We start from the raw sequence: 24,795 nt of genomic DNA, 5'->3' as shown, positions 1-24,795 counted from the left end.
TCCACATTTACAGATGGTATCTGAGAATGGAGAACTTAATTCTAGCTGTGGAATGTGTGGAGGAGGATTTACACCTTCATATGTTTGTTTCTGGGGTGTCTGTTTCAGAATCCCTTGAGTATTTTAGCTGTCAGCTGCTCCTGTACACTTTAGAATGGTTTGGGGGCTTTCTGCTCTTCATTGCTTAGGGGACCAGTAGATATCAACATCTCACTGATTTTTATTTCATGTGCTGTTGAATTAATACTGTCAAACTTCTTGGCCAGCACTGGAAGTGGTTCTTTGATAACTCTACTGGGTACTGCTGCATCAGAGGGATTTTTAATTAAACACCTTTCTGTCTGTACAGCTTAATCTCCCTATTTCTCCCAATTTGCTGGGGAGAATTTTTCAACTAATGGCAAGAGGGTGGAGCCTGACATGGTAGCAGAGGTCTTGAGAATGTTGGTTGCTTGTCAATTTAAGGACAGTTTTGTTGATCAGGTCCAGCATAACCCAGTTTGCATTTACAATTCCCAAGAGTTTTGATTCAATAGAATACATCTTCTAGACAGCTTAGTTACTATTTATTATTAGGATTGATACCTGTGCATTACAGAAGAATTTCAGGGAGGCTGTCTTCAGGTTTAGCACATTTTGAATGCTGTACATGGATACTGGGTATCTTGAATAGATTTTGTTTTTCTTATCACACTGTCCTCTTTGAATTCAGTCCAATTTGAATTGAGACGTTTTATATTTAGCAGAATGTATTATAGATCAAATGGGAAACATCAGAAAACTCAAGATGTAATGGCTTCATAACACAGCAGAGTAATTCAGGCTTCCTGAGGGCTTGGGAATACCCTGGGATAGTAAGAGAAGAACTTGAGGCATTGTATCAAAATAACATTGACATTTAATGACTGCTTGTCATGGTTTAACCCCAGCTGGCAACTAAGTACCACACAGCTGTGGGGAGCAGAGTCAGAAAGAAAAGAAGACTTGTGGGTTGAGATAAGAACAGTTTGATAACTGAAACAAAGAAAAATATTATTATAATAACAATAATAATAATTATAATGAAAATGAGAGTAATGACCCCAAAGAGCAGCTGATGCACAATGCAGTTTGCTCACCACCCACTGACAGATTCCCAGCTAATCCCTGAGCAGATATCAGTCCCTCCTGGCCAGCTCCTCTCTAGTTTATGTTCTGGCCATGACATTCTGTGGATGGAATATCCCTTTGGCCATTTGGGGTCAGCTGCCCTGGCCACAGTCCCTCCCAGCCTTTTGTGCACCTGCTCACTTGAGATGCTGCAGAGTCCTTGACTCGGGGTAAGCATTGCTTAGCAACAGCCAAAACATCAGTGTGTCACCAGCATTATATCCCACAGCCTGGTACCAGCTACTGGGAAGAAAATCAACTCCATCCAGCCCAAACCAGGATATTATTGAGTATTTCAATTCAAATAATTGTCTTTTTGAGGAGGTGTTGTGTTGTTGCACTTCTTCTTTCCCCCCACTTCTCTCTCAGAACCAATCTTAAAACTCCAGAACTTAATATACAGCATAAACAAAACAGACAATTGAGGATAGAAGCATCACAAAGTCACCCCAGGACAGCCCTTTTGTCTTTGAGGATGTGCTTGTCCAAATTCAGGGCCTCCTACCAGGAAATGTGCAGTTGTGCAGCTCGTGATGTGAGCTGTGTGAACAAGCACTTTCAAGAATGCAGCAGGTCTGTTGGGCTCTTGCCAGGGGTTTCCTGGAGAAATTCCCTAAAAAGAAAAGATAAATGTAAAAGGACAGATGTATCCAGATTTAAAACTTTGAACTTTTTACTAACCCTTAAAAAAATCCATTCAGTTTAACACCCTTCTGCAGTCAGTTTAGAGTTGCCATGTACATGGTTTATGTATCTGTTGCTGTGCAGTACAGAAATTGTTAACAGTGTCTAGATAATAATTTTTGAGAGGATTAAGGAAAGGATTTCAAGAGAAATCAGTTGCACTTGTTTAAATGGAATGTCTTAATTGACTTACTGTTTGAATGTGTGCAGGATTTAACAATTATAAAATACCAAGATTTCCTTTCTTATTGTGCACACAATACTGGGCACTTCCTTACATCAAAGTGGCTTTTTCTTGACTTGAAGTGGAGAGTGAAGTGCTTGGTGTTGTGCATTCTGGATCCTGTTTTTGGCACTGCCACCAGGCTGTTGTGAGATTGCCCTGCTGGTATTTAATCTCTGTGCCTGGGCTTGTGCAGTGCCTCTGCAGTACTTACCTACTTCCAAAATAGGTTCGTTTTAGTGTCCCAGTGCTTGTAAAGCATTTTGAGGCCCTTGGATGAGAAGTGGAGCTGGAATACAAACAGGCAGTTAATGGAACTGAAGTGGGTGAGGGTGAAGCTTCTAGGAAAAATCCTGAAACTCAATGTGACATGAACACAGATGAAAAATGAGAAGCTCAAACCACTGATATATCTCATTTGCTGCCTTCTTTATACCTCAGTGATAATTTTTTGTTGAATTGATAGCACACCTCAGAAACTTTACCCCAAAAGGTATTTCTTAGAAAGAAATTGCAAGGGAATATGAGGACTTCCAGCATTTCAAACTCAGAACTCACCACATCCCTTTTAAACTCCCCTGGAAAAGTTCCCATCTTCCTTTTCAGTTCTTGGTCATAGGCAAAACGCTGCTGTTTCTATAAGGTTTGTTTTATCTGACACAGTTCTCAAACAGTTGTGTGGAGGTAATTGAAGTGTTTGGAAAACACAAGATGAAAACAAACAGCTAGAGTGTTTCACATTACCACAAAACCACAACCTTTGGGAAATCCATAATGAAGATTTTCCTGGGAGTGGATTAATTAATTCCTTCCCCCTTTTGCATGTGTTTCAAAGTAGACTCCTTTATTTGAATTTCCATAATTCCCCAAGGCCACAGCTAAGTCTGTGCAAAATACTGGACAAGAGATGACATGCACTTTAGATATTAAGATAGCAAGGTAAGAAAAGCCAGTCTAGAGGTACTGGATGATTATTGAAAAATAGCTTCTAGTAAAATAGCCAGGTATTTTCCCTTTGGGAAGAATTCATTGTTCTCAGATTCCCAGTTCTCTCCTGCATCTTCAACATGGAAGTGTTGTGTAAAGGGGTAACCTTGGCAGGATTTCATGGGAATAATGGTTAGATTTTACAGAATAAAGTAATCCTGGAGGGGAATTGAGATCCTCTCTCAAGAGGAGCTTCTCAAGCCTTCCAGGAATTGCCAGACATGCAAGCAAGGAGTGATTCTGTTAGGAATGTTATCTCTGATCAGACAATTATCATTTCAGGAGGCAAGCTCTGTCAAAGCTGAGATAAATGAAGGACTCTGGCAGCTTTCATGCACCAGCTAAGCAGCCTGTCCTGTAAAGAAAAACAGCTCCCTTCAGATGATCTATGTAAGAATGTTCATGGCCCACTGGCTCTTCCAAAGTAAAAGAGTCAGATTTTAAAATGTGTCCTATTTTGGATGTTGTTTGTGGATTTTTAGCTGATCAGTTGATTGTTCAAGAAGCTACACTTGGCTTTGAGCTAGTTCCCCTCTCTGGGTACTAACTTCAGATTTCCTCAGTCTTATTTATATTTTTATGGGTTTTTTTATTGTAGCATCAAATTAGTTGGTGTGGACTTTTCGAGTATAAAATGGGGAAATTGTCCATCATCTGAAGACTTCAGTGATACCTGTATCTCACACTTACTCTCATCTCTTGTATAAATTTTTTAATAATTCTTTGTATAAATTGGAAGTGCAGGGCTTTTCCTTCTGGTAGCTGATGGCTTCATGGTGCAGAGAGTTGGCCATCAGCAGCATTTGTCCTGTTTCATATTTGGTAATGAGTTGGCCAGTGGCTTTGCAGACAGCCAGGTTGGCTAAATGCATGGCATCTTTTAGAAACAAAACTAATAAGTAGAGTAAATAGTCTGTGCAGTGCCAATTCCTAGAAATCCCATGCTTAAACTGGTAATCAGTGGAGTTTCTGTATCATTTTCTGTGATGCAGAGCTGTTTTCTTGGCAGAGTGGAAGGATGTGACCACTTTTGCATCTCAAGTGTACAGACACATAAATTAATAAGAGGAAATGTTGGAAATGCCCTTCCTACTTTGAGATTTTGAGGCATGGAGTGTTTGTCAAGCCCATAGGACATCTTTTTGCATTAAAGTTCAGGTTGATTTTCCATCTTTTAGCACAGCTGCATTGAGTCACTCCAACTTACAGTTTGTGCTGTGATAGGATTTGTTTGATTCTCTGTGTACCAGTTACACTGAGTCTTTCTGGTGAGAAGGGCAAGATGGTTAGAAAACAAAAAGAGTGAAATAATATCAGATGGATAAAAGTTCTTGTCCTTTGGTTTTCAGAATTCTTTTTCTTGTGAACTTTGCAGCTGTGTCAGGGTTTGCACCTGAAGAAGAGAATAAGTTAAAAACAGCTTGAGGAAAGACATTCCTGTTAAAGTAGCTGGGCTTTGCTGATGGCTCTGTGGCTACAAAGAGTTCTGAGTAGTAGAAAACTTTTTTTTTTTTTAAAATCATTATTTTAGTATATTCCTTGTTTGTTTCCCCTGACCTTGATGTTACTGTGTTACCCAGACTCCTGTGGTTTTTTTACTGTGACAGAGCAAAATTTGAGGTCGGTTCCCTGTTCCTTTGAGCTCAGGTTGGGTAATGGAACAAGGATTACAAAAGTAGATTTGGCTGAGCTGGTGTCACCATTGAGAGAGAGAACAAAATGAAACATGAAGCCCGGTGAAAAAGGCAGTTCATTTCCACTAAACTTTGCAAATCAAAGCACAACAGAAGGCTCAGCAGCAGAAAATGCGGGAGACCACAATATCCCTGGAAATGCAAGGCAGTGTTGCCACCTGGCCAAGCTTTATTATTTATACCATGAAGAAGCTCTGTAGTTCCAGCTAAAGGCATGGCAGCCACTTGCCCACATCATGGAAGGGTTAAATCATACTAAGGAAGAGAGAAAAAACACTTCTGGCAGTTGTCTTTGGGATTTATCTTTGAGGAGGGAGATTGGAAATAGCTGGCAGTAATTATGTAAAGACCTGTGGAATTTTGTGTGAAATATGAAGGTGGCACTGAGAACTGTCCTGAAAAAAAACTGTTAGGAATAAAGTGAGAAGCTACAAAGGATGAAGAAAGGAAACAAAAACTGTCTTGGAGGTTAAAATGTGTGAGGATAAAGTAAATGTTACCAAAGCTCATGCTGGGTTAGACTTTGCAAAGGACAGCAAAGCAAAGAGCTCCATTTCTTAAGCATGTAAGGAAAAGCAGAAGTGTGTCCATAGTGAAGATGGAACTGACAAAAAATGCAATTTTATGTGTATCAATCAGATAGACATGGGAGCAAAAGAGTCAGTGTGCAGCAAGATTGAGAAATGAAGACTCATACAACGAGGCCAATAGTCTTTGTCTCAGAAGTTAAATGACATTGTGAGCTTTGTGGTAACAATTTGTGACTAAATCAAGCTGTCCTGATGTACTTGGACTGTCTCATTCAGGAAATGCTGGGTAGTAACAGAAGTATCTCCTGCAGATAAAAAACTAAAAAGAAAACAAAACTAATTTTAAAAAAGCTTTAAAAAGTGATCTGAACAAGTTCATATCAGTTAAGCAGTAGATGTAACACCTTCTTTTAAGGAATAACTAAAACCTGCTAGTTCTGCAAGGGAAGTCCTTTGACCTCATGCAGGTAAGTGCTATAAAACGTGGCCTGGTTTCACCAGAGACTGTTCTGGACTGGCTTGAACAGCTTTTATTGACAACTGATACCTCCATCAGGGAAACTGCAGTGCATTACAACAGTCTGGACTTGAGTAAAGCACAGGAATGCTGACACATGGAAATAATTATTGGAACTGGATAAAATGAGGGAGTCGTACATGAAGTGTGAGTAGCTAAGAAGTTGGCCTAAATTAGAGATGAGAGGTTTTCTTAAAAGAGGAAATGATGGGCTTGGATGTCACCTACTGACTGTGCAGTGTCCCAAAAAGTGATCTTTGTAATACTGTCACTAAGGTTTACCAGCCAAAAAAAGAAAAAAACAAGAAGGAAAAGATCTGCTAATGAAATTCAGTGCTGAGGCAACATTTCAAACCCTCATCAATGCAGAGGAGGACAGGCATATTATTCACTAAGAACTGCAAAATGTTGCCAACTGTAAGATTAAACTTAGCAACAATAATAGTGGAAAGTACCTTAGAGGTCATGCACTAAGAAGATGTTGAGAATTTTGGCTACCAACGAAGTGCTTATCAGTTGAAAGCAAAGAAGGAGAAAGATCTAAACATCATAAAAGCCAGCCAGTATTATGTGGCATATAAATAGGCAGGTGTGCTCTCAGTGTTGTAGCAGATGAGAGATTTGTGGCAGGGTCTGATCTGGAAAGCCACGTTCACTTTTAATCACCCAAAGGTTCTGGAAAGATTAATCCAAACTGGAACAGGTGCAGAGACCTAGGGGACGAGCAGTACCCTGAAGAGCTTATCTTCAGTGAGAAGAAGGCTTGGGTTGTTTAGCAAAGCAAAACAAAAGCATGGAAATATTGGGCTCTGTGAATAGTAAGCTGGGTAAGGGGTCAAGAGTGGCATGGTATTCAAGCTAAAATATTAAAATTTAAAAAATAAGTGGATGAAAGCAGAATAGAATAAAATTCATTGAGTGCTATCATGAATGAAACTTCTCAATACTTTTCTACAACTGTCTGGTTCACATATCCTTGCAATTCCTGGGGATTTCTGGGATTTTTGCTTGCAAATGTCTCTCCGAGATTTGTCCCTGTGATTCATTTCATTACAAATTCTGATTGAAAAGTAAATCAATTCGAGTCTATTAAAAGCTTTAAAACTTGGCCTTTTTTTCATTCCTTCCCTCATCTTTAAGTAGTAACAATATTGTTTTGCTCCTTAACTCTGTAGATTTCCCTTGGCTGGTGCCAGTTTTTAACACACAGTGGGGTTGCCCCAGAGCATTCCAACTGTGTCCCAGATAATACATCCAGCCTGTGCCCAGGCCTTCCCCAGCACCTACCACGCAGACTTCATTGCATCTCTAGTTTTTGCAGCTCGAATGCAGCCCTATTTCCTTTCTCTACTAGCACATTTAACATTCTTTTTAGCATCTATTAAGCCAAAACCACTAAGATTCCTTTTTGCAGTCTGGCTTCCCAGTAGTGGCGAACAGGATAATGACGTAAGGTATTCTCTCGCTTTATTTACCTCCCTCTGCCTCGTGCCCCTTTTCTCCCAATCTCTCAGTTTTCTCAAGAATGTGAATTCCTGACTGTTGGGTTTGTTGTTTGTTGCCTGGCTCATCCTCAGGTCCCAGCGTGAACGGGCTGGAGGAGCCCAGCCTGGCCAAGAGGCTGCGGGGCACTCCGGAGCGCATCGAGCTGGAGAATTACCGCCTGTCGCTGCAGCGTGAGGAGGAGCTGGAGGAGGTGCCCGAGGAGACCCTGGCAGAGCACAACCTCAGCAGCGTGCTGGACAAGGGCACAGAGGAGGATGTACCCAGCAGGTCAGCACACCTTCCCCAGCAGCTTTTCCTGCACACTTTGCCCGCCTTTCCTTTTCCTTTTAGTATTTACCACATTGCCCTTTCTAAACTTTTTTGCAACAGACATTTCAACTTGTAGTTTCTATTCCAAATAGCTCACTACTGATACAATCTTCCAGTGTGTAATAAGGCCCCTGAAGATGTGTCAAGTCTGGGGGTTGACCTGCAGCTTCTCAGAGTGGCTTAATAGTAGCAAGACAACTTCTCTGGAGGTGCTTTGTAAAAGAGAAGAGTTTAATAATGACAAAAATAGTAAACAGTATCGAACATGGATAGACTGCAAAGACAGAAAGACTTGACAAGGAAAAAAAAAAAAAAAAAAAAAAAAAAAAGGAAGAAGTCTGACTACTTCTTCAGCAACAACAACAAAAAAAAAGTTTTGACTCCTGCAACAAGCCAACCAAGGCCTTGATTTAATCATCTTCACTGTCTTGGTGCAGTCCTGCAGGGTTAGGAGCAGGCAGAGGAGATGGGGAACTCTTTGTTCCCTTCATGCCTTACAAAGGATGGGTTGGGCTTTCAGGGTTCACTGAGGTGGCTGATGGAAATCAGGCAGAGACCTCACATTTTGGTGCACATCTTCTCATCACGCACACACTGCAGAGAAAGTTTATGGGGAACAGTATTCCAAGTATATTTTTTTCAAAAGAGAGTTAATCTTATTTAAGTTTCAATAAGAAAAAGGAACAATTAAGCAACTAAAACAAGGCTACAGAGTAGTATGAGGTGTAGGAAAACTTTTATATGCCTTATTCATTGCCTTTAAGTTGCAGTAACCCCCAGTGTGGCATCTCCAGTGTTGGTGTCATGCCCTGTGGCCTTTCAAAGGCGTGTCATAATAACAGCTTGTGCTCTATAGGTCTGTATGGCATGGAAATAGAAGAGATTCATTACCACAATTTAGGTTTCAGTTCCTCTCCTCAGCACTAAATACACCTTTTTCAAATGAGACACTCAACTGCTTATGTAAATTCTATAGAGCAACCAACTTTGATCTTTGATTTCTGCTTTATAAAAAAATAAAATTTCAGCTGTTGAATTAATTCCTACAGCACAGGGTTTCCATGCTGAAAGGAATGCTCACTATACCAGGCCATCTCTCACTGCTGCCTTTCAGCTTCTCATTTCTCAGTATTCAAAGGTCAAACAAAAGCCAAGTGATAAATGAAAGCCAAAGAAGGTGAAGTGAGCTGTGTGGTGAAGAATTTGTGTCGTCACTCCTCCGTGCGATAAGCCGGCTGGTGGAAGAGCAGCAGCTCATCCCATCCAACACCCGTGGCAGCAATCTGAGCAGCACTAAACCTTATTGACAGCACACCAAGCCCCAGCATGCAGCACCTGTCAGCTTTATTTCCATACCAAAGGGTGGGAAAATAAATCAGAGAGAAAGGGAGCATGATTTTTTATCTCTGTGACAATATCTGCATAAAGCCTTTGGAGCGTGCTCTGGTCTCCATTCACCAAGCCTGTGGTTTGCCAACAGTGTTTGCATTTAGTATTTCACATGTGAAAATCAGGCAGGGTGTTATAAATAACTATTGAGTTTGTGCTGTGAAAAAGTGGTTTGTAATTTGAGCAAAATAATGTTATTTGTATGCAGAACATTGAGGAATAAGAGCCTGTGGACAGAAGTGTGTGACAATCAGAGCATGAACAAAGTGTTTTCCTTATTAGATTTGCTATCAAAAATAGGCTCTCAGACAAGCTGATGAATAAAATGATGTAAATATGATAGTACAACTGTACAAGTTGTATTTTATAGACCTGCATGAAGTGTAAACTTCATTACTTTCAATTTGTTGGTTTTCCCTTTCATTGTCCGTATGGAATGGGTTCTGCCAAAGGGTGTTAGCCAGTGATAGTGGGCATAAGGAAGCATCAGAAATACTCTTCTCAGGTTATTCACCCAAACTTTATTCTCAAACAGTTTTCTCCTTCAATTAGATGAATCGGGCCTTTTAAGATTTATAGGGGAAGCATCCAGCAGTTGCTCTAATAAATGCAGTTCTGTCATGACAATGGTCTGAGGTAAAACAAAGCTAGAGCACCTTTTCACCCTACAGAGAGGATCTGTGAATGTGTTGTAGTTCTCATTCATTTGCCAGTGACAAATACAACCATCTCTCTCCTCAGTCCCTCTAGGTAGTCTGGCATGTAAGACTGAGCTAGATTAAATGTCATTGGATAAATGGTTTCATTTCCTGCCCCTGCTGCATATGCTGAGGAGCTGTTAGAATTAAACAGAGGTGACTTCTAAAAGGCACTAATGATTTATTGCTTTGCATGGTTTAGACTTTGCTGTGGGAATAATAATCTCATTATTGTAATTATCTTTGCACTGCTTCCTACAGTTTCTTGCCACCGTGTACTCTGTGTACTTAATTGGATACATATTTCTGTCTATGATGCAGAAAAGTGAGGAATTTTGAGGGTTTTTTTCTCCATCTCTCCTTAGTTCACATGCTGTATCCTTTGCCTGATGTGTTTTGTATTCTTTCTACTCCCAAAGACTTCTCTGGTTCACAGGAGCAAGTGCCAAAATCATCTTAGGTATTTTAGCAGTAGCTGCTGTATCAAAAGACATGACCTTCTACATTCTCATTATGAAGAACTCTTGTACTGATTTATCAAGAGCAATGTGATAGGAAGAAAATAGTTTCTTTCTGTTGTATTCATTTGTCTTGAACTGTAACAATAAATGCTGCACAAATATTTGGTCTTGGCTTCACAGGCACTTTTCTGTTGCCTAAAAGGAGGGCAATGACCATACTGCAGCCAACAGGTCACTAAAAGGCCCATGAAACATTGAAAGCTGAAAATGAATGTTATGTTTTAGCCTCATGTGTGTTGAAGTGACATGTTAGTGATCTAACACTGATTGAGAAAACTTTGACTTCATAATCGTTATTATTTATTATTATCATATTATTAACAATATAATAATATAATTTATTTTTTTTCCTAAAACAGTAGTTCAGAATCTGAGATGGAGGAGGAAGATGAGGAGGAAGATGATGAGCTACTGCTGCCTCAACAGCCCCCTTCAGACTTGGGTGGTGTGCCATGGAAAGAGGCCGTGCGTATCCACGCCCTCCTGAAGGGAAAGAGTGAAGAAGAGATTGAGGCTGAGCAAAACCATGAGATTGAGTACAAATATGATGATGAGGAGGAGGAATACGAAGAGGAAGAAGATGAGGAGTCAAGTGAAGGTTAGCTTGGTTTGTCCTTTCTTTCTGCTAACCAGCAGGGAAAAATGAGTCCAGTATTTGCCATGCAGAATAAGAAAGATTTGCCTTGGGAAACTTTACTTCTTCTTTCACTTCTTTGTTGCTCTGATTTTTGAGAGAGTTATTGTCAAGGAAAGCTCGAGGTGGTTCATTCTGGATGCTGAAGGACTTTGCTCACAGGACAGTTTGGAGTACTAATACCAACACAATATGCTTCCCATACACCATGGCACCATGTCAATTCACAGCCTCGTGCTGCTGTATTGGCTGATGGTTGGTTTTGATTATTATTTGGAATTAGATTTGAATGTGCCCTTTGTTCTCTGACAGCAGGAGCTGGAAGCATTGTGGTTGCAGTGTTTTCAGAGTGCCTCACTAAGGGGTAGTGCCCTGTCACTCTCAGCAGGACATTCCACAAGAAGATGCCTGTAGCTGTCCCAAGTAAAAGATGGCCTTGAGAAATAAGGGAGTTCCCATTTTAGCTTTGAAAGATTTCTGTGGAAAACCTTAGGGAAAGACTCCTTCCCCTGTGTTTGTCTCAGTCATCAAAATGCAAAGTTTGTGCTCAGAATGGACATGTTTCCAGTGTTTCACCACCATGCCAGATTTCTCACTGCTCTTGTCTTTGTCTTTATACTCACATTTCCTTTTTGAGGAGACTTGCAGACTCCAAAGAGCTTTTTTTTGTAAAGGTCTTTGGCTGCCTGCTGCAAGCAGAGGTCCAGTTTTTTGAGTCTTAGTGGCAGTGTCGTTGATGAGCTCAGCAGGCTCCTTGGCTACTTTCTCAACATATGAGCTGAATGTCCATGAGTGAAGTCTGTGGAAGTCAAGACTTCTTTCTAAGTGTGGTAAACATGCATGTTGTGTGTTCAGTCTGCTGAGCAGTGCTGTCCTTGGACGGATGTTGTTCCATTCAAGCAGTTTTCCTGGAATACAGCGGGAGCTCGGGGACTTGCAGCATTTCCAGGCAGTCTCTCTTTTCTGATCCTGTCCTCTCTCTTTCTCTCTCTCTCTCTCCCTCTCTCCATGGCTTGTGTGTGCACACGGGTGTCTGGTGTTAAATGTGGATGTGTGCTTCCCTCTGCTGTAGAGGGGGAGTATAACCCTTGGGAGAGAGAGCTGCAGCAAGGCCTCTGGCTCCAACGTCTCTCAGATGAAGAGGACTCGGGTACACACAAAGGTACCCACACACCATCTCCACTTCCACGTCCCCACAGAACAGGGGAAGGTATTAAAGAGCAGGTCCCACATGAAGAGTTTCTGTGTTTTGTTTAATTGTGTTTATTTAACCAGCTCCCTCAAAACTGATTCAGCAGCTGTTGTTCATCTCCTGGTTCAAGTGCCATAAATCAGATCTGTCACTGCCACTGGTTTTAGGATAAAGGTGATAAAGCTGCCAAGTACCTCAGGATTTCTAGAAAACCTGGAGAATTTGCCTCTGTAATTTGCATGAACAGGGACTTCCAGGTGATAAGGAGTATCAGATTTGTTCTATACATGCAGACTACTTGCACCTGTGCATTATCTCAGACACATGGGACACATCAGAAGTGCTGCCTTTGGACTGCTTGTGTCAGCAGATTTGCTTTTTTTGTTGTCCTCTGTGTGTGTCTGTCTGTGGGGAGAGTCTGGAAGGAAACTAATCAAGCTACAGCAATCCCTCAAGATTCTTCAAACAATTACATAATGGTCATAAAATTAATCAGACATTCAAATCTAACTGGTTGTCTCATTTTCCATGATTTTTCCATGATGAATAATCTCTTGCAGATTATTTTCGATAGTTGTTTTGTTTTTGTAGCACTTGGTCCTAAGAGCTTATTAATCCCTTATTCCCTCAATGTGTTTCATTAGAGCCAGAATGTACAGGAGGAAAATCCAAGTGCCTTCCTGCATGTAAGGGGGCATATGCAGTTGTCAAACTGCATATTTTACAGTTTATGGTTGTAATAACATAATAACAGTAGCTTAGCTGCTGACTTTATTAAAAAAAAAAAAAAAAAGCAGCAAGAAGCATTATAATATTTTTGCCATTTAACTTTTCTGTGATAAGAATGAGAAGTATTAATACAAGGTGGCTGAAGGACATACCTGAAGAAGTTCCCCCTGTTGCAGTTGCTAAGGTGCTTCAGACCTGACTCTTAAGGAGTTGGTTTGCAGGTGGCTCCTTACTCCAATAAAGTGAAAACACTGAGCCAGTAAAGTGAAAACATTGAGCCTGCCCACAGCTTATAAAGTGCTGGTGGGTGCAACAGTGGAAAAGGAGGAAAACTACTGGTCCAAATCTAAAAGCAATTAATGCTCAGCTTCCTGCAAAGCTTAGCAGGCAGTCCTGAGGAAAGGCTGTGCCAGGTGTTGTTTGAAATTCTCAAGCACTCAGACATAAAAGAAGTGTTATGTTTGCCTCTAAGCCAAGCAGCAGCCCTTCATGTCTGGCTGTGCTGCTCATTATTTATTGGAGAAGGTGAGAGGGACAGGACAGGGCCAGCCCTATGTCCAGAGGCTTGTGGGGAAACCAAAGGTGGGTGTGTTACAGTGGTCTAAACCCCAGAGCAATCCACTTTAAAACGTGCAGATCGTGTGGGACCTGCTCTTTCTGAGCCTTGCTGAGTGAGTCTGTACCTCTCAGCCGTTGCTGGCAAACCTAAACCTTTTAACACAGAACTTTGTGTGGCGATGCAAATGCTAACTCTACTCATCCTGGGGCCTGCATGCGAGTGCTTTGGAACAGAGTGGGAACAGCCCAGGTTCCTGTCCCTGCAGGATGGCCAGAGCCTCTGGAAACCCCTGTGGATGTGCTATTTAATCCAAAAACTCTCTGGTGAGGCAACAGAGACATAAAGCTGCTGAGAACTTGGCTACCTTGTGAATCCTGCTCTGCATTTGGGTTTGTGCCTCTGAGCCCGTTTCCCTTTAATAACCATCTGCTGATTCTGCCCTTCCTGCAGTTCCTTCTGCCTGTTTCTTCTGCCAAATCTCACACATAGTCATCCCTGCAATGGAAATCCCAAACACTTTGTCATGTCTGGGGAAAACATGGCTGGGAGAGAGGAACTTGTTAAAATGAGACAGCAGGAAATAAGGAGTGCAAGCTCTAAATGCTGCTAATGTGTCTTGTTTCCTTCAAACACTAGAGCACCATATGAAAATCTAACTGCTTTTGAGGTTCTAAACTGCTACAACAGTGCTTTGCCCTACTCACTGGTAATCCAGTTGTGAAAATTGACTTCCTGCTTTATAAAGTAAGTGGGTATTTTCCTTTCAGGTTGAGACATTTGCTTTTGAAGCCCACTCATGCAGACAGTGGACACCTGTGCCCTGCAGAACCAGTTATTGTATTATGGATAAGTGAACCCTGAGTTACAGAACCAGAGCAGGCACCAATAGAGACAGAGTCTATAAATTTAATACCTCAGAGTAAGTGCTCCCAAGGCAGGTGTTCTGCAGAAGTTAAACAAGCTCATCAATTGCTTTAGGTGCCCATTGTTCTCTTTGACACCACATAAGTAGCTGAGCTTTGTGTAGGCAGGTAATTGAGGAGTAATGCAATTTCTCTTAAACAGAACAATTTGTGTGACAGGAATTCCCTTCAGGGGAGCTGTTAAGTCACAACCAAGACCTGTTATCCTTCAGAAAAAAATTCTCCCTGTGAACACATCAGTACAGAAGAGCCAGGAGTAAACAAAGTGATGTTTTAGGTGCTAAAATTAGCATGTGCCCATGTGTACATATGCACATACACAGATAAAAATCAGATCCATCATATTATTTAATTCACAAAGTTTGTACCCAGACTAGAAAGAAATGCCTAACTCAATAGCAGGGAATGAAAAACCTTTTGTTTTGGTGCATCAATCAGATGGAGATTGTCCCTCACCTTTAACCGCAAGACATCTTTGGCTATAACCATAACAAATAGGCTGAAGGAGCTGGGAATTTCTGCTAAACTGGTATTTACATACCACATGCTGTGGGACACCCAGAGAACCTCTTTCATTTCAGCAAAGCTTCTGACAGTAGACACGATGCCTAAGGATGTTTTTAAGAACATCCCCGTGCCTTTGGAATGGCGTTTCTCAGCTTTGATGGGAGCGTGAGGAGCGCTGTGTTGGTGTATGAGTGCGCACACAATGCTGAGCTTTTTCTGTCTGTCTTGCCAACTGACCTTAGCCAATAATATTTTCTCTTCTTATCTCCTTTCCTATGATGTGCTACCTTTCCTCTCCACTGTTCTCCCACCTTTTCCTCCCTGCCCTTCATACGCCCTGCCTACAACCTGTTATGGCATGCCCTCCTCCCGCTAGCTGGAAACCTTAGGCTGCAGCAGATTGTAAATCCGGTGGATCCTCTGGAGATCCTGGCAGATGTGCACTGGACACACATCCGTGAGAAAGAGGAGGAGGAAAAAATGGTCTCAGCCTCAAAGTCCTCCACCTCCAGAGGTAATCTCCCCCAAGCCCCACACCATCAGTCCTTGGATCCCGGTTGCAGCTGTTTAACTCTGTTGCTTCTGCGCCCTTCGAGAGCAGTGACTTCAGCAGGGGCAGCAGTGATTTAAAGGAACTGCTTTCAAATTGCACTGAAATTACACTTGGTTAAACATTTTGCTTTTCAGGTCAGTGTCTGTTTAAAACTGCTGCTTTCTCAGCTCTGTGACAGTGTGACTTGTGACCTATTTGTCTGTCTGCTTTGACTCCATAGCCTTTTTCCTCACCGCAAATGATTTGGTAGTGCTGGCAATCAGCCCTCTATAACTGACATGGGATGCTAATAGTAGTGGTCTCGTCCTTTTTGTGGCAGTGAGGACTCTACACTTTTCAGGGAAAGCTCAGGGGTTGTGTTGTAGAGCAAAAACTGAACAGGGTCAGCTTCTGTATTGAGCGTATTTCTTTCTCTGCTGTTTCTTTTCCAAGTGTGTAACTGCATCTGATATTAGCAGGGAGTCAAAGGGCTCCCAGTGGGGGCTTTGACTCCCTGTGTTTAAGATCTGAGAATATATCAACCTCTGATGTGCAAGTTATCAGTAACTCAAAGGTAAACTTTGTAGGGGGAAAATGCTGATAGTCAGATCTCATGTGAGCACCTTCCAGCAGTCCCTGCTGACCTTGTTCTAGGCTGTGGTACAGTGTGTCTTCAGGTAAGTATGTCAGAAGTGCTTTATCTGGGGGCTTAAATCAAAGCTCACCATGCAGCTGATGAGCAGTGATCTTCTCTCAGTCTGCAACCACGGGGACAGAACTGTAGAGGGAGTATAGCTACTGTGAGAAGGGATATCTTTCACAGAAAAATGAAATCAGGTTAAAAATCTGGAGCTCTGCCTCATATACTTGAGTCTCTTCTGTTCCAGATAATTCTCTTTTCCTTACAGTTGTAGATGCTTGGTATAGGGGCTTTTTTCATCCTGGTCTAGCTTGATACGCAATTCCACATCAGTTTGGCTATACTTATATTTGCAGTTTGTAGAATGCACTGGGATTTGCTGGTGTGAAATCAGCTCCCTACAAATAAGAGATGGGTATTTTGTTCCCTCTGCAGCCACAGAAATAGGCTCTTTTCAATTGCCTGTAACTTTCAGGAGGTGTGTGCAGGTATTATCAGCAATTTGGGTATTTAAAAGACTGTAAATTTTCAACCTGAGTTCACTAGACAGATTGTTCCTGGCTGAGGATCTGTATTCTGTGATCTGAGGTGTTTGGAGAGTGATCAGGATTGATGTGACAGCCTGGGACAGTGTCATAGTTCCCAGAACTCCCTCTCCTTCTGCTTTGGGAGCTCTTCTTCCTCTGCTGGGCAGCGCAGGTTCTGGGACACCTGGGACCCCTCTCTTCCTTCTCTGTTTCCCTCCTGTGCAGAGTTCTGAGGGGAGCACAGTAGCAGCAGCCTGCTGGTCAGATGCTGTGTTCTCCTCCCTGTGGCACACACATCTCCTCTAACATTACAGATCCCAAAGAAACATTGGGCCCCTGACATTTGTGTGTTATCTCAATTTAATTCTCAAGCCTGGAATCAGCTGTTTGAAATTTCATCAGTTTTACTCCTGTGTTTGCTACTGAAAAACTTCCCTCTGTCACTCTTCTGTTTTAGACACTGACACTGATGGTCTAATTTTGACTTCTTACAATTTATTGTTTTTTAAATTCAGCGTCCGACCTTCCCTCCGTACGCCATGAGGCGGTACAGGCGTGGCTGGAGACGGTCCCTGGAGGTAGTTTGGTGATGTTCTCTGTCTCCCAACGCACAATAACCCTGCCCTTCTCCGTGCCTTCAGCAGCTGAGCTGGTCCTTTAACCCTGGAACTTACGGCCCTGTCGCTACTGCATGAGTGGACATGGAGGGGGGGATGGGGAGTGTGCATGCCCGCCTTGCTCAGACAGCCCCTTCTCTCGCATGAACTCCACCCTCATCATAAACCCTCCCAGGGCAGGCCAAGGACAGCTTCTCCTGGGGGCAGGAATGGAGGAGAGAGCCAGCTGAGGGCTTGGATTTGCTTCATAAACTGAAGATGGGGCCAGTTTTTCTTCCCCCCAACCCTTAGACTAAAAGAACTTTGGGGCTTTCTTGCAGTTGAAAGGTTAAGTGACAGAGTGCTTAAAGGAATTGCACTTCTCTGTAGCAATTGCAAACTGTAGTTAAGTGGTGAAGTGCCTGTCAGCACAGAAAGTTTAAGATTCTCAGTGATCAGGGTTCCAACATCGAAGAAAACAGGAAAGAGGAATAAGTTGAAGCTCAGATCTTTGGGAATAGTGGTGGTTGTTGTCTCTCTTTTGATCTGGCATTCACATTATTCAGGAAAGCCTCGGGAATTCTGAAGGATGGTAGAGCTCAGCTGATTTTTTTCTTTTTTTATGGTCTCTAAGCTCTATTACAAGCCTGAAGATTCTGGGATGGCAGTGAGGGAGTCCATTGTGTATAAAGCTGTCAAGGTGTCTAAATTAGTGGAGCAGTGTGTGCTAGGTAGCTGATCTACAGCTGAGTTCCTTTGGCACATCAGAATAGCCAGCTTGCCTTTAAAACTTTGCTTCTGCTGCTGCTTTGGCAAGTCAGCAGCATTTCCAGGGTGCCTGCACACCATGCAGGCTGCTCACAGCTGCCAGCTAATCCCAACCAAGTGCTGATATCCCAGTTCCTGGCTGCCCTAGTGTGTGACTTCTGAGTTATTGTGTGACAGCTTCTGGCCTCTTGCTCCTTATCCTAACTGCATATGTGTATATGCACAGTATCTGTACCATATAACCAGGCACCTGCAAGCTTCCTGTGTCCCTCAGAGTGGGATCCACCCTTGCACCAAGTTGTTACTTATCGATGCATCTGTAATATTCCATTGAGTTTTTTTGTACCAACCTATTTAAAACCTGATTTTTCTCCTCTTTCTCCAACACAATCTGTGTGTTTGTGTCACGTCCATTCATGGTTTTTGGATCTGAAAACCCACACATACATAGTGGATTCAGATATTCTTAACATCACTCATTTTTTTTGCCATTTTTGATTAAGATTACTCACATTTGCTGTTACCATAAAGCCATTCCATGACATTATCATTTCCAAAATAACATGAGCTATTGCATACCTAAGCAACAATCAGACTGGGACATGGATTGGTTTTGTTCAGTAGATTTATAAATGCTCCTGTGGGCAGTCCAGCCTTTGCCACATGGTTCAGTTTTCCTGTGCTTGACATTGGTAAAAGTCTGGATTTAAAAATCCTCTGTGTAAAGGAATAGACCAGTACATTTTCACACAGGAGTGGAACTGCCTTTTCACAGTAGCTGACAGAAAATAAACTAATGCATACATTTGTCTGTCTAAATAATACTATAAAGCATGGAAAAAAGGCAATTCTCAGGTTGAAGGAAGAAGACAAACCACCTGCTGAAGGCTGTCTTTTGAAATAAGCAAAAACCTGTGTTAAAGGAAAGGCTGCAAGACCTCAATTTTAGGGAGGGTTAGTTTGTTTTCAAGATTGGTTAGTTTGTTTACAATATTGTCTTAATTAGCAATACAATGATATAAATTGCTCCAAGAGCCACATCATCACTAGTAAATAGAAAGGATCAAGAACTGGAAGTGCTCACCTTTTATTAGTATTTAAATTATGTTTAATGGAAATGTTTAACAAAAAAAAAAAAAAAAAAAAAGGCAGCAAATCATCCATTGCACAGGTTGTTTTTTTTAAAGTATCATTTAATACTGAGATTTATACTCTACACTTTGGTCTTGTCTCTCCTCCTGTGGTTAAATCCTGTCAAAAGCAGTAGTGTCAAATGTCATAGTTTTCAGAGTTACAAATTCAAGAATCTCTTCTTTATTTTGACCCAGCAAATCAAATTGTGGTCCATAAATGAAAAAAATACCAATGTTTTGAATATGTAATTTGAGTTACTTAAAAGTGTCTCAATTAATGATCTGTAAAATGTTTTATAGATGTCATTTTAATTACTTCAAAGTATCTCAATTTGTGCACTAGTCACTTGTAGAGCATATGCACTTTCTTAGACCTTGTTATCAAAGACTGCTGTATCTGCACAGAGTTAAACAGTTTCCAAGTGTAATAATGGTCAATCCCATACCTAGACTCTGTCTTTGACTTATACCCTCAAAGCCAGTTTCAATTTCAAGGTGAACAGTCCTGGTTAATTGTGTGTGGTTTCAGTTTTGACCTAATACACATATGCCATCAAGTGGTGGTAACTGTTCTGTTGTGGTAAAGAATGTTCCTGGAAGAACAGTAACCTTTATTCTGGTTTGATGTCCTCCCAGTCCCCTTCTTGTTTGATTTTTCACAATTCCTGTTGCTCAGAAAAGCCCTGGCAGCTTTCACTGCAAGGAGTGAGACTCTCCAAGGGCAGGCATTCCTTGATTCACTGGAGTCTGGAAGTGTCACTTCACCATAGATGTCTGTCCAGGTGACACATTTTAGGATTTCTTCTTTTGACAATAATTGATAAACATCTCCAGTATAAACTGTTGGTGCAGTTCAATATCGAACCTTTTCACTGTGTAGTGTTTGTTTTTCTTTTCTTTTCTTTTTCCCCTCAATATTTGAATATATTCTAGCTCCATGTGAGGAGGATGATGTGGAGGATGAGCTGGGCACAGAGCCTGCAGACACAGAAGGGCAGGCAGGTGAAGAGGGAGACACGGGTGCAGAGCTGGATGATGGTAGGGTACCACTGTGCAGCCTTTAAACCTCTTGTGTGAACAGAATGTATTGGCAGTGAGCACTTTGCATGAGGGTATTTAAACCTGGTCTTATTTTTAGAGGTGTGGGAGTTTGTTTCAAATATTCAAGAAGGACAAAAAGAAAGAGAAGAACCTCAAAGTCCTGGATTATGTAATGAATTTCTCATGTCCTCTCACCACATGTCTTGTGTCTGTATTCAATACTCATCCTAATGAATAACAGAAATAGCATTAAATTTGTGAAAGTCCCATAATGCTATGTCAGAATCCTTCCCTTGCTATTGTAAAATTAACTGCATATGGCAGAAAACATTGAAGATTTTCCAGAGAACTGATAAGGCAGTTCCTGATTTAACTCTTTGTACTAACAGTCCAATCATTTACTGCTTACATTTACTTGCTTAAATGACTAATTATCATACCAAAAAAGGAGTGAACATTGAAGTGTTCAAATGATTAAAGTGGTTAGCACCATGTGAATAAAAAATATGAAGTCCTGATGGACTTGGATCCAAGTTCTCTTGGTTTTTTCTACCCATGACTAGAAGACATCGCATCGGATGCAGAAGCGGAATTTCGCTTACGTCAGGGTGGTGTGGAAGAGCCAGGACCAAAAGTCTCTGAGGATGAAGAAGATGAAGAAGAAGAAGAAGAAGCAGAAAGTGCTTCTGGCAGTGTGACAGAAGGTAATCACTCTCTGTTCAATGCTTGAATGATGTTAATTGCATTTGAGGTAGTCTATACAGTTATGGGATTTAGGAGAGGAGAGTCTCTTGGGTTTGAACCATCTCACTACTCTCAGGAGCAAGGTCTGCACTTGCATTAACATTTTGAGAAGAATGTTCTGAATCCATTAATTACAGCTTTGTAAATGTGAGAACCCTTCTAACTGCCTGTTCTTGTAGAAGTTGTTACATTAAAGAAGCTTGTACCGTTTTGGACATTTAAAAATGCTTGTTGTTTTCCAGATGTCCAATCTAAAATTTGTAAAAAGCCAAGAAATTTGTCACTACTTGCTGTGTGTAACGTTTAAAAAAAAGGTAGAATATTAATAGCTTATGTGTTTTTGGAACATTTTTCCTTTCCTTAGATCCATGCAAGCCATCCATCCCTATCCAGCCCTCCCATGACAGTGTTCTTCCTCTGTCTCCAGCTGCTAGTCCCAAAGCAAAACAAGCAGAGGTAAGAAAGGGAGTCTTTGACATTTTCTACATAGCACCTGTAGCTCAATAAAACTAATGAGGACTGACAGCAGTGGGCTCCCCTTCGTTCCTGTCTCTAATATTTATGTTGATCTTGAAATCTAATTTCATTTAGGCTTAAAATATCATGTACACTATCTTTCTTTCCTATCTTCAGAGTGTAGTGTCTGTATCACAGCCACACAAGTCCTATCACAAAGCCCCAGGCAGCATTACACAGGTTATTTTAATTTCAGTGAGCAGTTAACAGCAGGTGTATGTGATATAAATGTGAGGAGCCATAGGTAAGGTGTTTCCTGTTTAGCCTGGTCTGGCTGTCTTTTATCTATCAAAAGCAGATTCTGTACAGTTGCAATTGAAAATTACAGTAGGAGCCAAAGCAGTGCCTCCTTGTTCCAGAGTTCAACATAGTTCAGCTTAAAGAAGTGAGGCATGTCAGTGATGTACTGTCATGGTGTCATGTTGCAAATGTACTGCAGTGTGTGAGAGCTGGAAGTACATGACCCTTAAAATGTTCAATTCAAATTTTCCCTTCCAAATGTTTTGTTGTTGTTTTTTCTTAAAGGAATTGCTGAAATATTGTCTTGGAGAGTTTTGGCATAGGCCAGTTTGCTTTTACAGTGGGCTGAGTGTGGTTTGCTGACAACATTCACTTTCTATTAAAATAAAGTTTGTTCTTTTGATGGCAAATGATTCTATCAGACACAGTTATTGTTTAGCAGAGTTTAGGACATTAAATTAGTATTTTTGATACTTGGATGGTTTCCTTATTTCTAGCTTTGTTAAAAGCAAAAAAAAAAAAAAAAAAAAAAAAAGGAATAGTAGTCTTGTGTGCTCAGTGATTATTAATATTCCCCTTTTTCATTTTTCTGTAGGATGTAGAAGATCCCCTGGCTGAAGTTTGCCGTGCAATAAAATCCCCAGAGCCACGCTTTTTTCCTGAGCCTTTCATTCTTGAGGAAAGACCAAAGGATGAAATTCCCAAAGACAGGAAAGCGAAGAGCCCTTTGGTGCCACCATCTCCAGTGTTGTCCCAGCCAGTTGCATCACCAGAAGCCATTGCAGCCCCACCACTGGCAGAGTCTCAGCCAGGAACACCAGCACTGGCCTCAACCCCAGCATCTGCTCAAATGCCTATCTGTTCCCAGCCTTTGCCTTCTGCTGAAACATCCATTCCATCCCCGGTGGAGCCTCCAGTGTGTTTCCAACCTGCCCCAGCCTTAACATCTACTCCTTTAGCCAAATTGGCCCTTAGGGGCCAGGATGGTGAGGTGGAAAAACTGGGGAGCCCTACTACTGCAGAAGAAGCCCTGAAACGGAGCAGCCTTGTGGAAGAGTTCTGGATGAAGAGTGCTGAAATCAGGAGGAGCTTAGGGCTCACCCCTGTGGACAGAAACAGACGCTCAGAGAGCAGCTTCACTGTGTCTGCTCTAGAGGCAACTCCTCAGAAGACTTTCAATAGCAGGAACATTTCAGGGGACGAAAGGATCCATCCCGTGAAACCCCAGCCTGCCCCAAGAAGACAGGGATTATCCAAATTAGAAAACGAGCAGATTTCTCTGCTCACTCCGAAATCTCCATCAGAAAAAGAGCTGAAGATTCCCAATGAAGTAAGGGGAGATGTCTCCAGCAGCTCTGGGCTTGGCCTTCAGGAGAGTTCATCTAACATGAGAACTATGGCGAGCCAGAGCTTCAACACCTCTGACTCCACCATGCTGACTCCCCCGTCGAGCCCGCCCCCGCCGCCGCCCCAGAACGAGGAGCCGGCCACGCTGCGCAGGAAGAGGTACCAGGCACTGTGGCAGAACGAGCTTGAAGCCAGGTCACCTCCAACACCAGCATCAACTCCTCCTGCTCCACGACACCAGGAGCCAGCCACTCCTGCCAAGGAGTCTCCCCCAGCCAGGAGAGAGGACGTGCGGAAGTCGTTCGCGGAGAGCGTGGATGAAATCCCATTTGCTGACGATGTAGAAGACACTTATGATGACAGGACAGAGGACTCAAGCCTCCAAGAGAAGTTCTTCACACCTCCTACCAGCAGGCCAAGGCCAGAGAAAGCACATCTCTTGCCTTTGGTCAAAGAAAACGGTGGCCCACCCTCAATGGAAGGAGGGCTGCACCAGAAGAAGAGAGTGCTCCCTGACATTTCTGCAGAGGCCAAGGAGCTCGCTGAGGAAAGAATGAGAGCCAGGGAGAAGTCTGTCAAGAGCCCAGCACTACGTGATGCCATGGCTAAACATTTGTGTAAGATGAAGGACATGGAGGTGCCTACTGCTGTTACTGTTGGGGCCACAAGGGCACGAAAAGCATCTTCCATGCCCTTGAAGACCAAAGAGTTGTTTTATGAGTCTCCAAAGCATTTGGCCTTGAGATTAGCAGAGGGATCCGTACGAAAACATAATTCTGCTGAGAAGTACTTCACTCCTCCTGCTGATATGGCTGGACCTGAAGGGTCTGTCAGCTCTTCAGAAGGCTCCAGTGGGAAGAGTAAGAAAAGGAGTTCCCTCTTCTCCCCTCGTAAGAACAAAAAGGAGAAGAAATCCAAAAATGATAGCAGACTTTCTGACAAATCTAGTGGTGGGACAGAGGAAGCAACAAAGCCTAGGTCGTTATGGAAGTCTGTTTTCTCTGGCTATAAGAAAGACAAGAAGAAAAAGGCTGATGAGAAATCCTGCCCAAGTACTCCCTCAAGTAATGCCACTGTGGATTCTGGCAAGCACAAACCCTCTCCACTGATCACAGCTGCAGGTATAACAGATAAGTGCCTCTGCACTGTGCCCTTTTCCTATTTTTCCAAGGTATCCGTGAAAGTAGTTTTGGTTTGCTCTGTCATTCAGCTGCTGTGCTGATGGGCAGACTGGGGTAAGTGCTAGGGACTAGATTTGTGTGTCTGCATATTGACAGAATCCACTGGAAAAAAAATGGAACCCTAACTAAAAGCTTAACTCTCAATATGTACAAGGTACATCTGTTTTATGTGTTTTATCTTAGATTTGAGAAATAAGCATTAATTGTTGGAATTTGTGACATTCCATCCCTCCTTTAAATCTGATCTTTATCTTTTCTTTGGCCGATCTCTTTTCTTTCTTTCCACCTGGCTCCATGGAAGCTGAAGACTGCAGAAATGCTGTTGTTCCTGTTCTCAGGAATCTGGTGGCTGTCTGCTGATCTCTGAAGGAAGGATTTGGCAGCCTCCTGTAAATCTTTCTCATGCCCACCAGTTGCAGGCAGAGATGTTTAATGACAATTTGGGATGCAGTAAAGTAGTTACCCATAGATGTGATTGAAAGCAAACATGTTACATTTCTCTGGCGTTGTATAAACAGCCAAAATAGAGCCAGCTGCTGTCATTCCAAGTGCTGTATGTGTCCTAAGAGCATTGATACAGCACAAAAAGAGAGCCAGACCATTATTTCTAACAGCATTTGAAGAAAGTGATGCTCTCTTAGCACAGCTCAAACTCATGCTGGTCATTTTGTGGAGTGCGGTTTCTTTGATCCCTCCAGGCAAAACAACTGACACTGACATAAAAGGACTGAGTATTTTTGGTGCTCACTCAAACAACCTACAACTGGGCTCTGAAGAAT

General features: G+C 42.1%; 1 protein-coding gene across 11 annotated transcripts in view; it reads left to right on the top strand.

Annotated features, from left to right (window-relative positions):
* The window catches only part of MICAL3 (microtubule associated monooxygenase, calponin and LIM domain containing 3), a 101,210-nt gene that overhangs the window by 48,440 nt on the left and 27,975 nt on the right, over positions 1-24,795 (top strand). For 6 of the 11 annotated variants that reach the window (XM_083858644.1, XM_083858653.1, XM_083858652.1 and 3 more), the window contains 7 exons: positions 7,362-7,557; positions 10,567-10,805; positions 16,966-17,028; positions 19,881-19,985; positions 20,552-20,692; positions 21,097-21,188; positions 22,084-23,956. In XM_083858644.1, coding sequence (XP_083714770.1) covers positions 7,362-7,557; positions 10,567-10,805; positions 16,966-17,028; positions 19,881-19,985; positions 20,552-20,692; positions 21,097-21,188; positions 22,084-23,956 — 2,709 coding nt within the window. Of the gene's footprint in view, positions 1-7,361; positions 7,558-10,566; positions 10,806-15,127; positions 15,266-16,965; positions 17,029-19,880; positions 19,986-20,551; positions 20,693-21,096; positions 21,189-22,083; positions 23,957-24,795 lie in introns of all 11 variants that reach the window. The other 5 variants (XM_083858645.1, XM_083858646.1, XM_083858649.1 and 2 more) reach the window with 5 other exon arrangements.

The sequence above is a fragment of the Zosterops lateralis genome, assembly GCF_965231275.1.
Source record: "Zosterops lateralis genome assembly, chromosome: 4".
In the NCBI taxonomy this organism is placed as follows: Eukaryota; Metazoa; Chordata; class Aves; order Passeriformes; family Zosteropidae; genus Zosterops; species Zosterops lateralis.
This window is presented reverse-complemented; position numbering and strand designations above follow the sequence as displayed.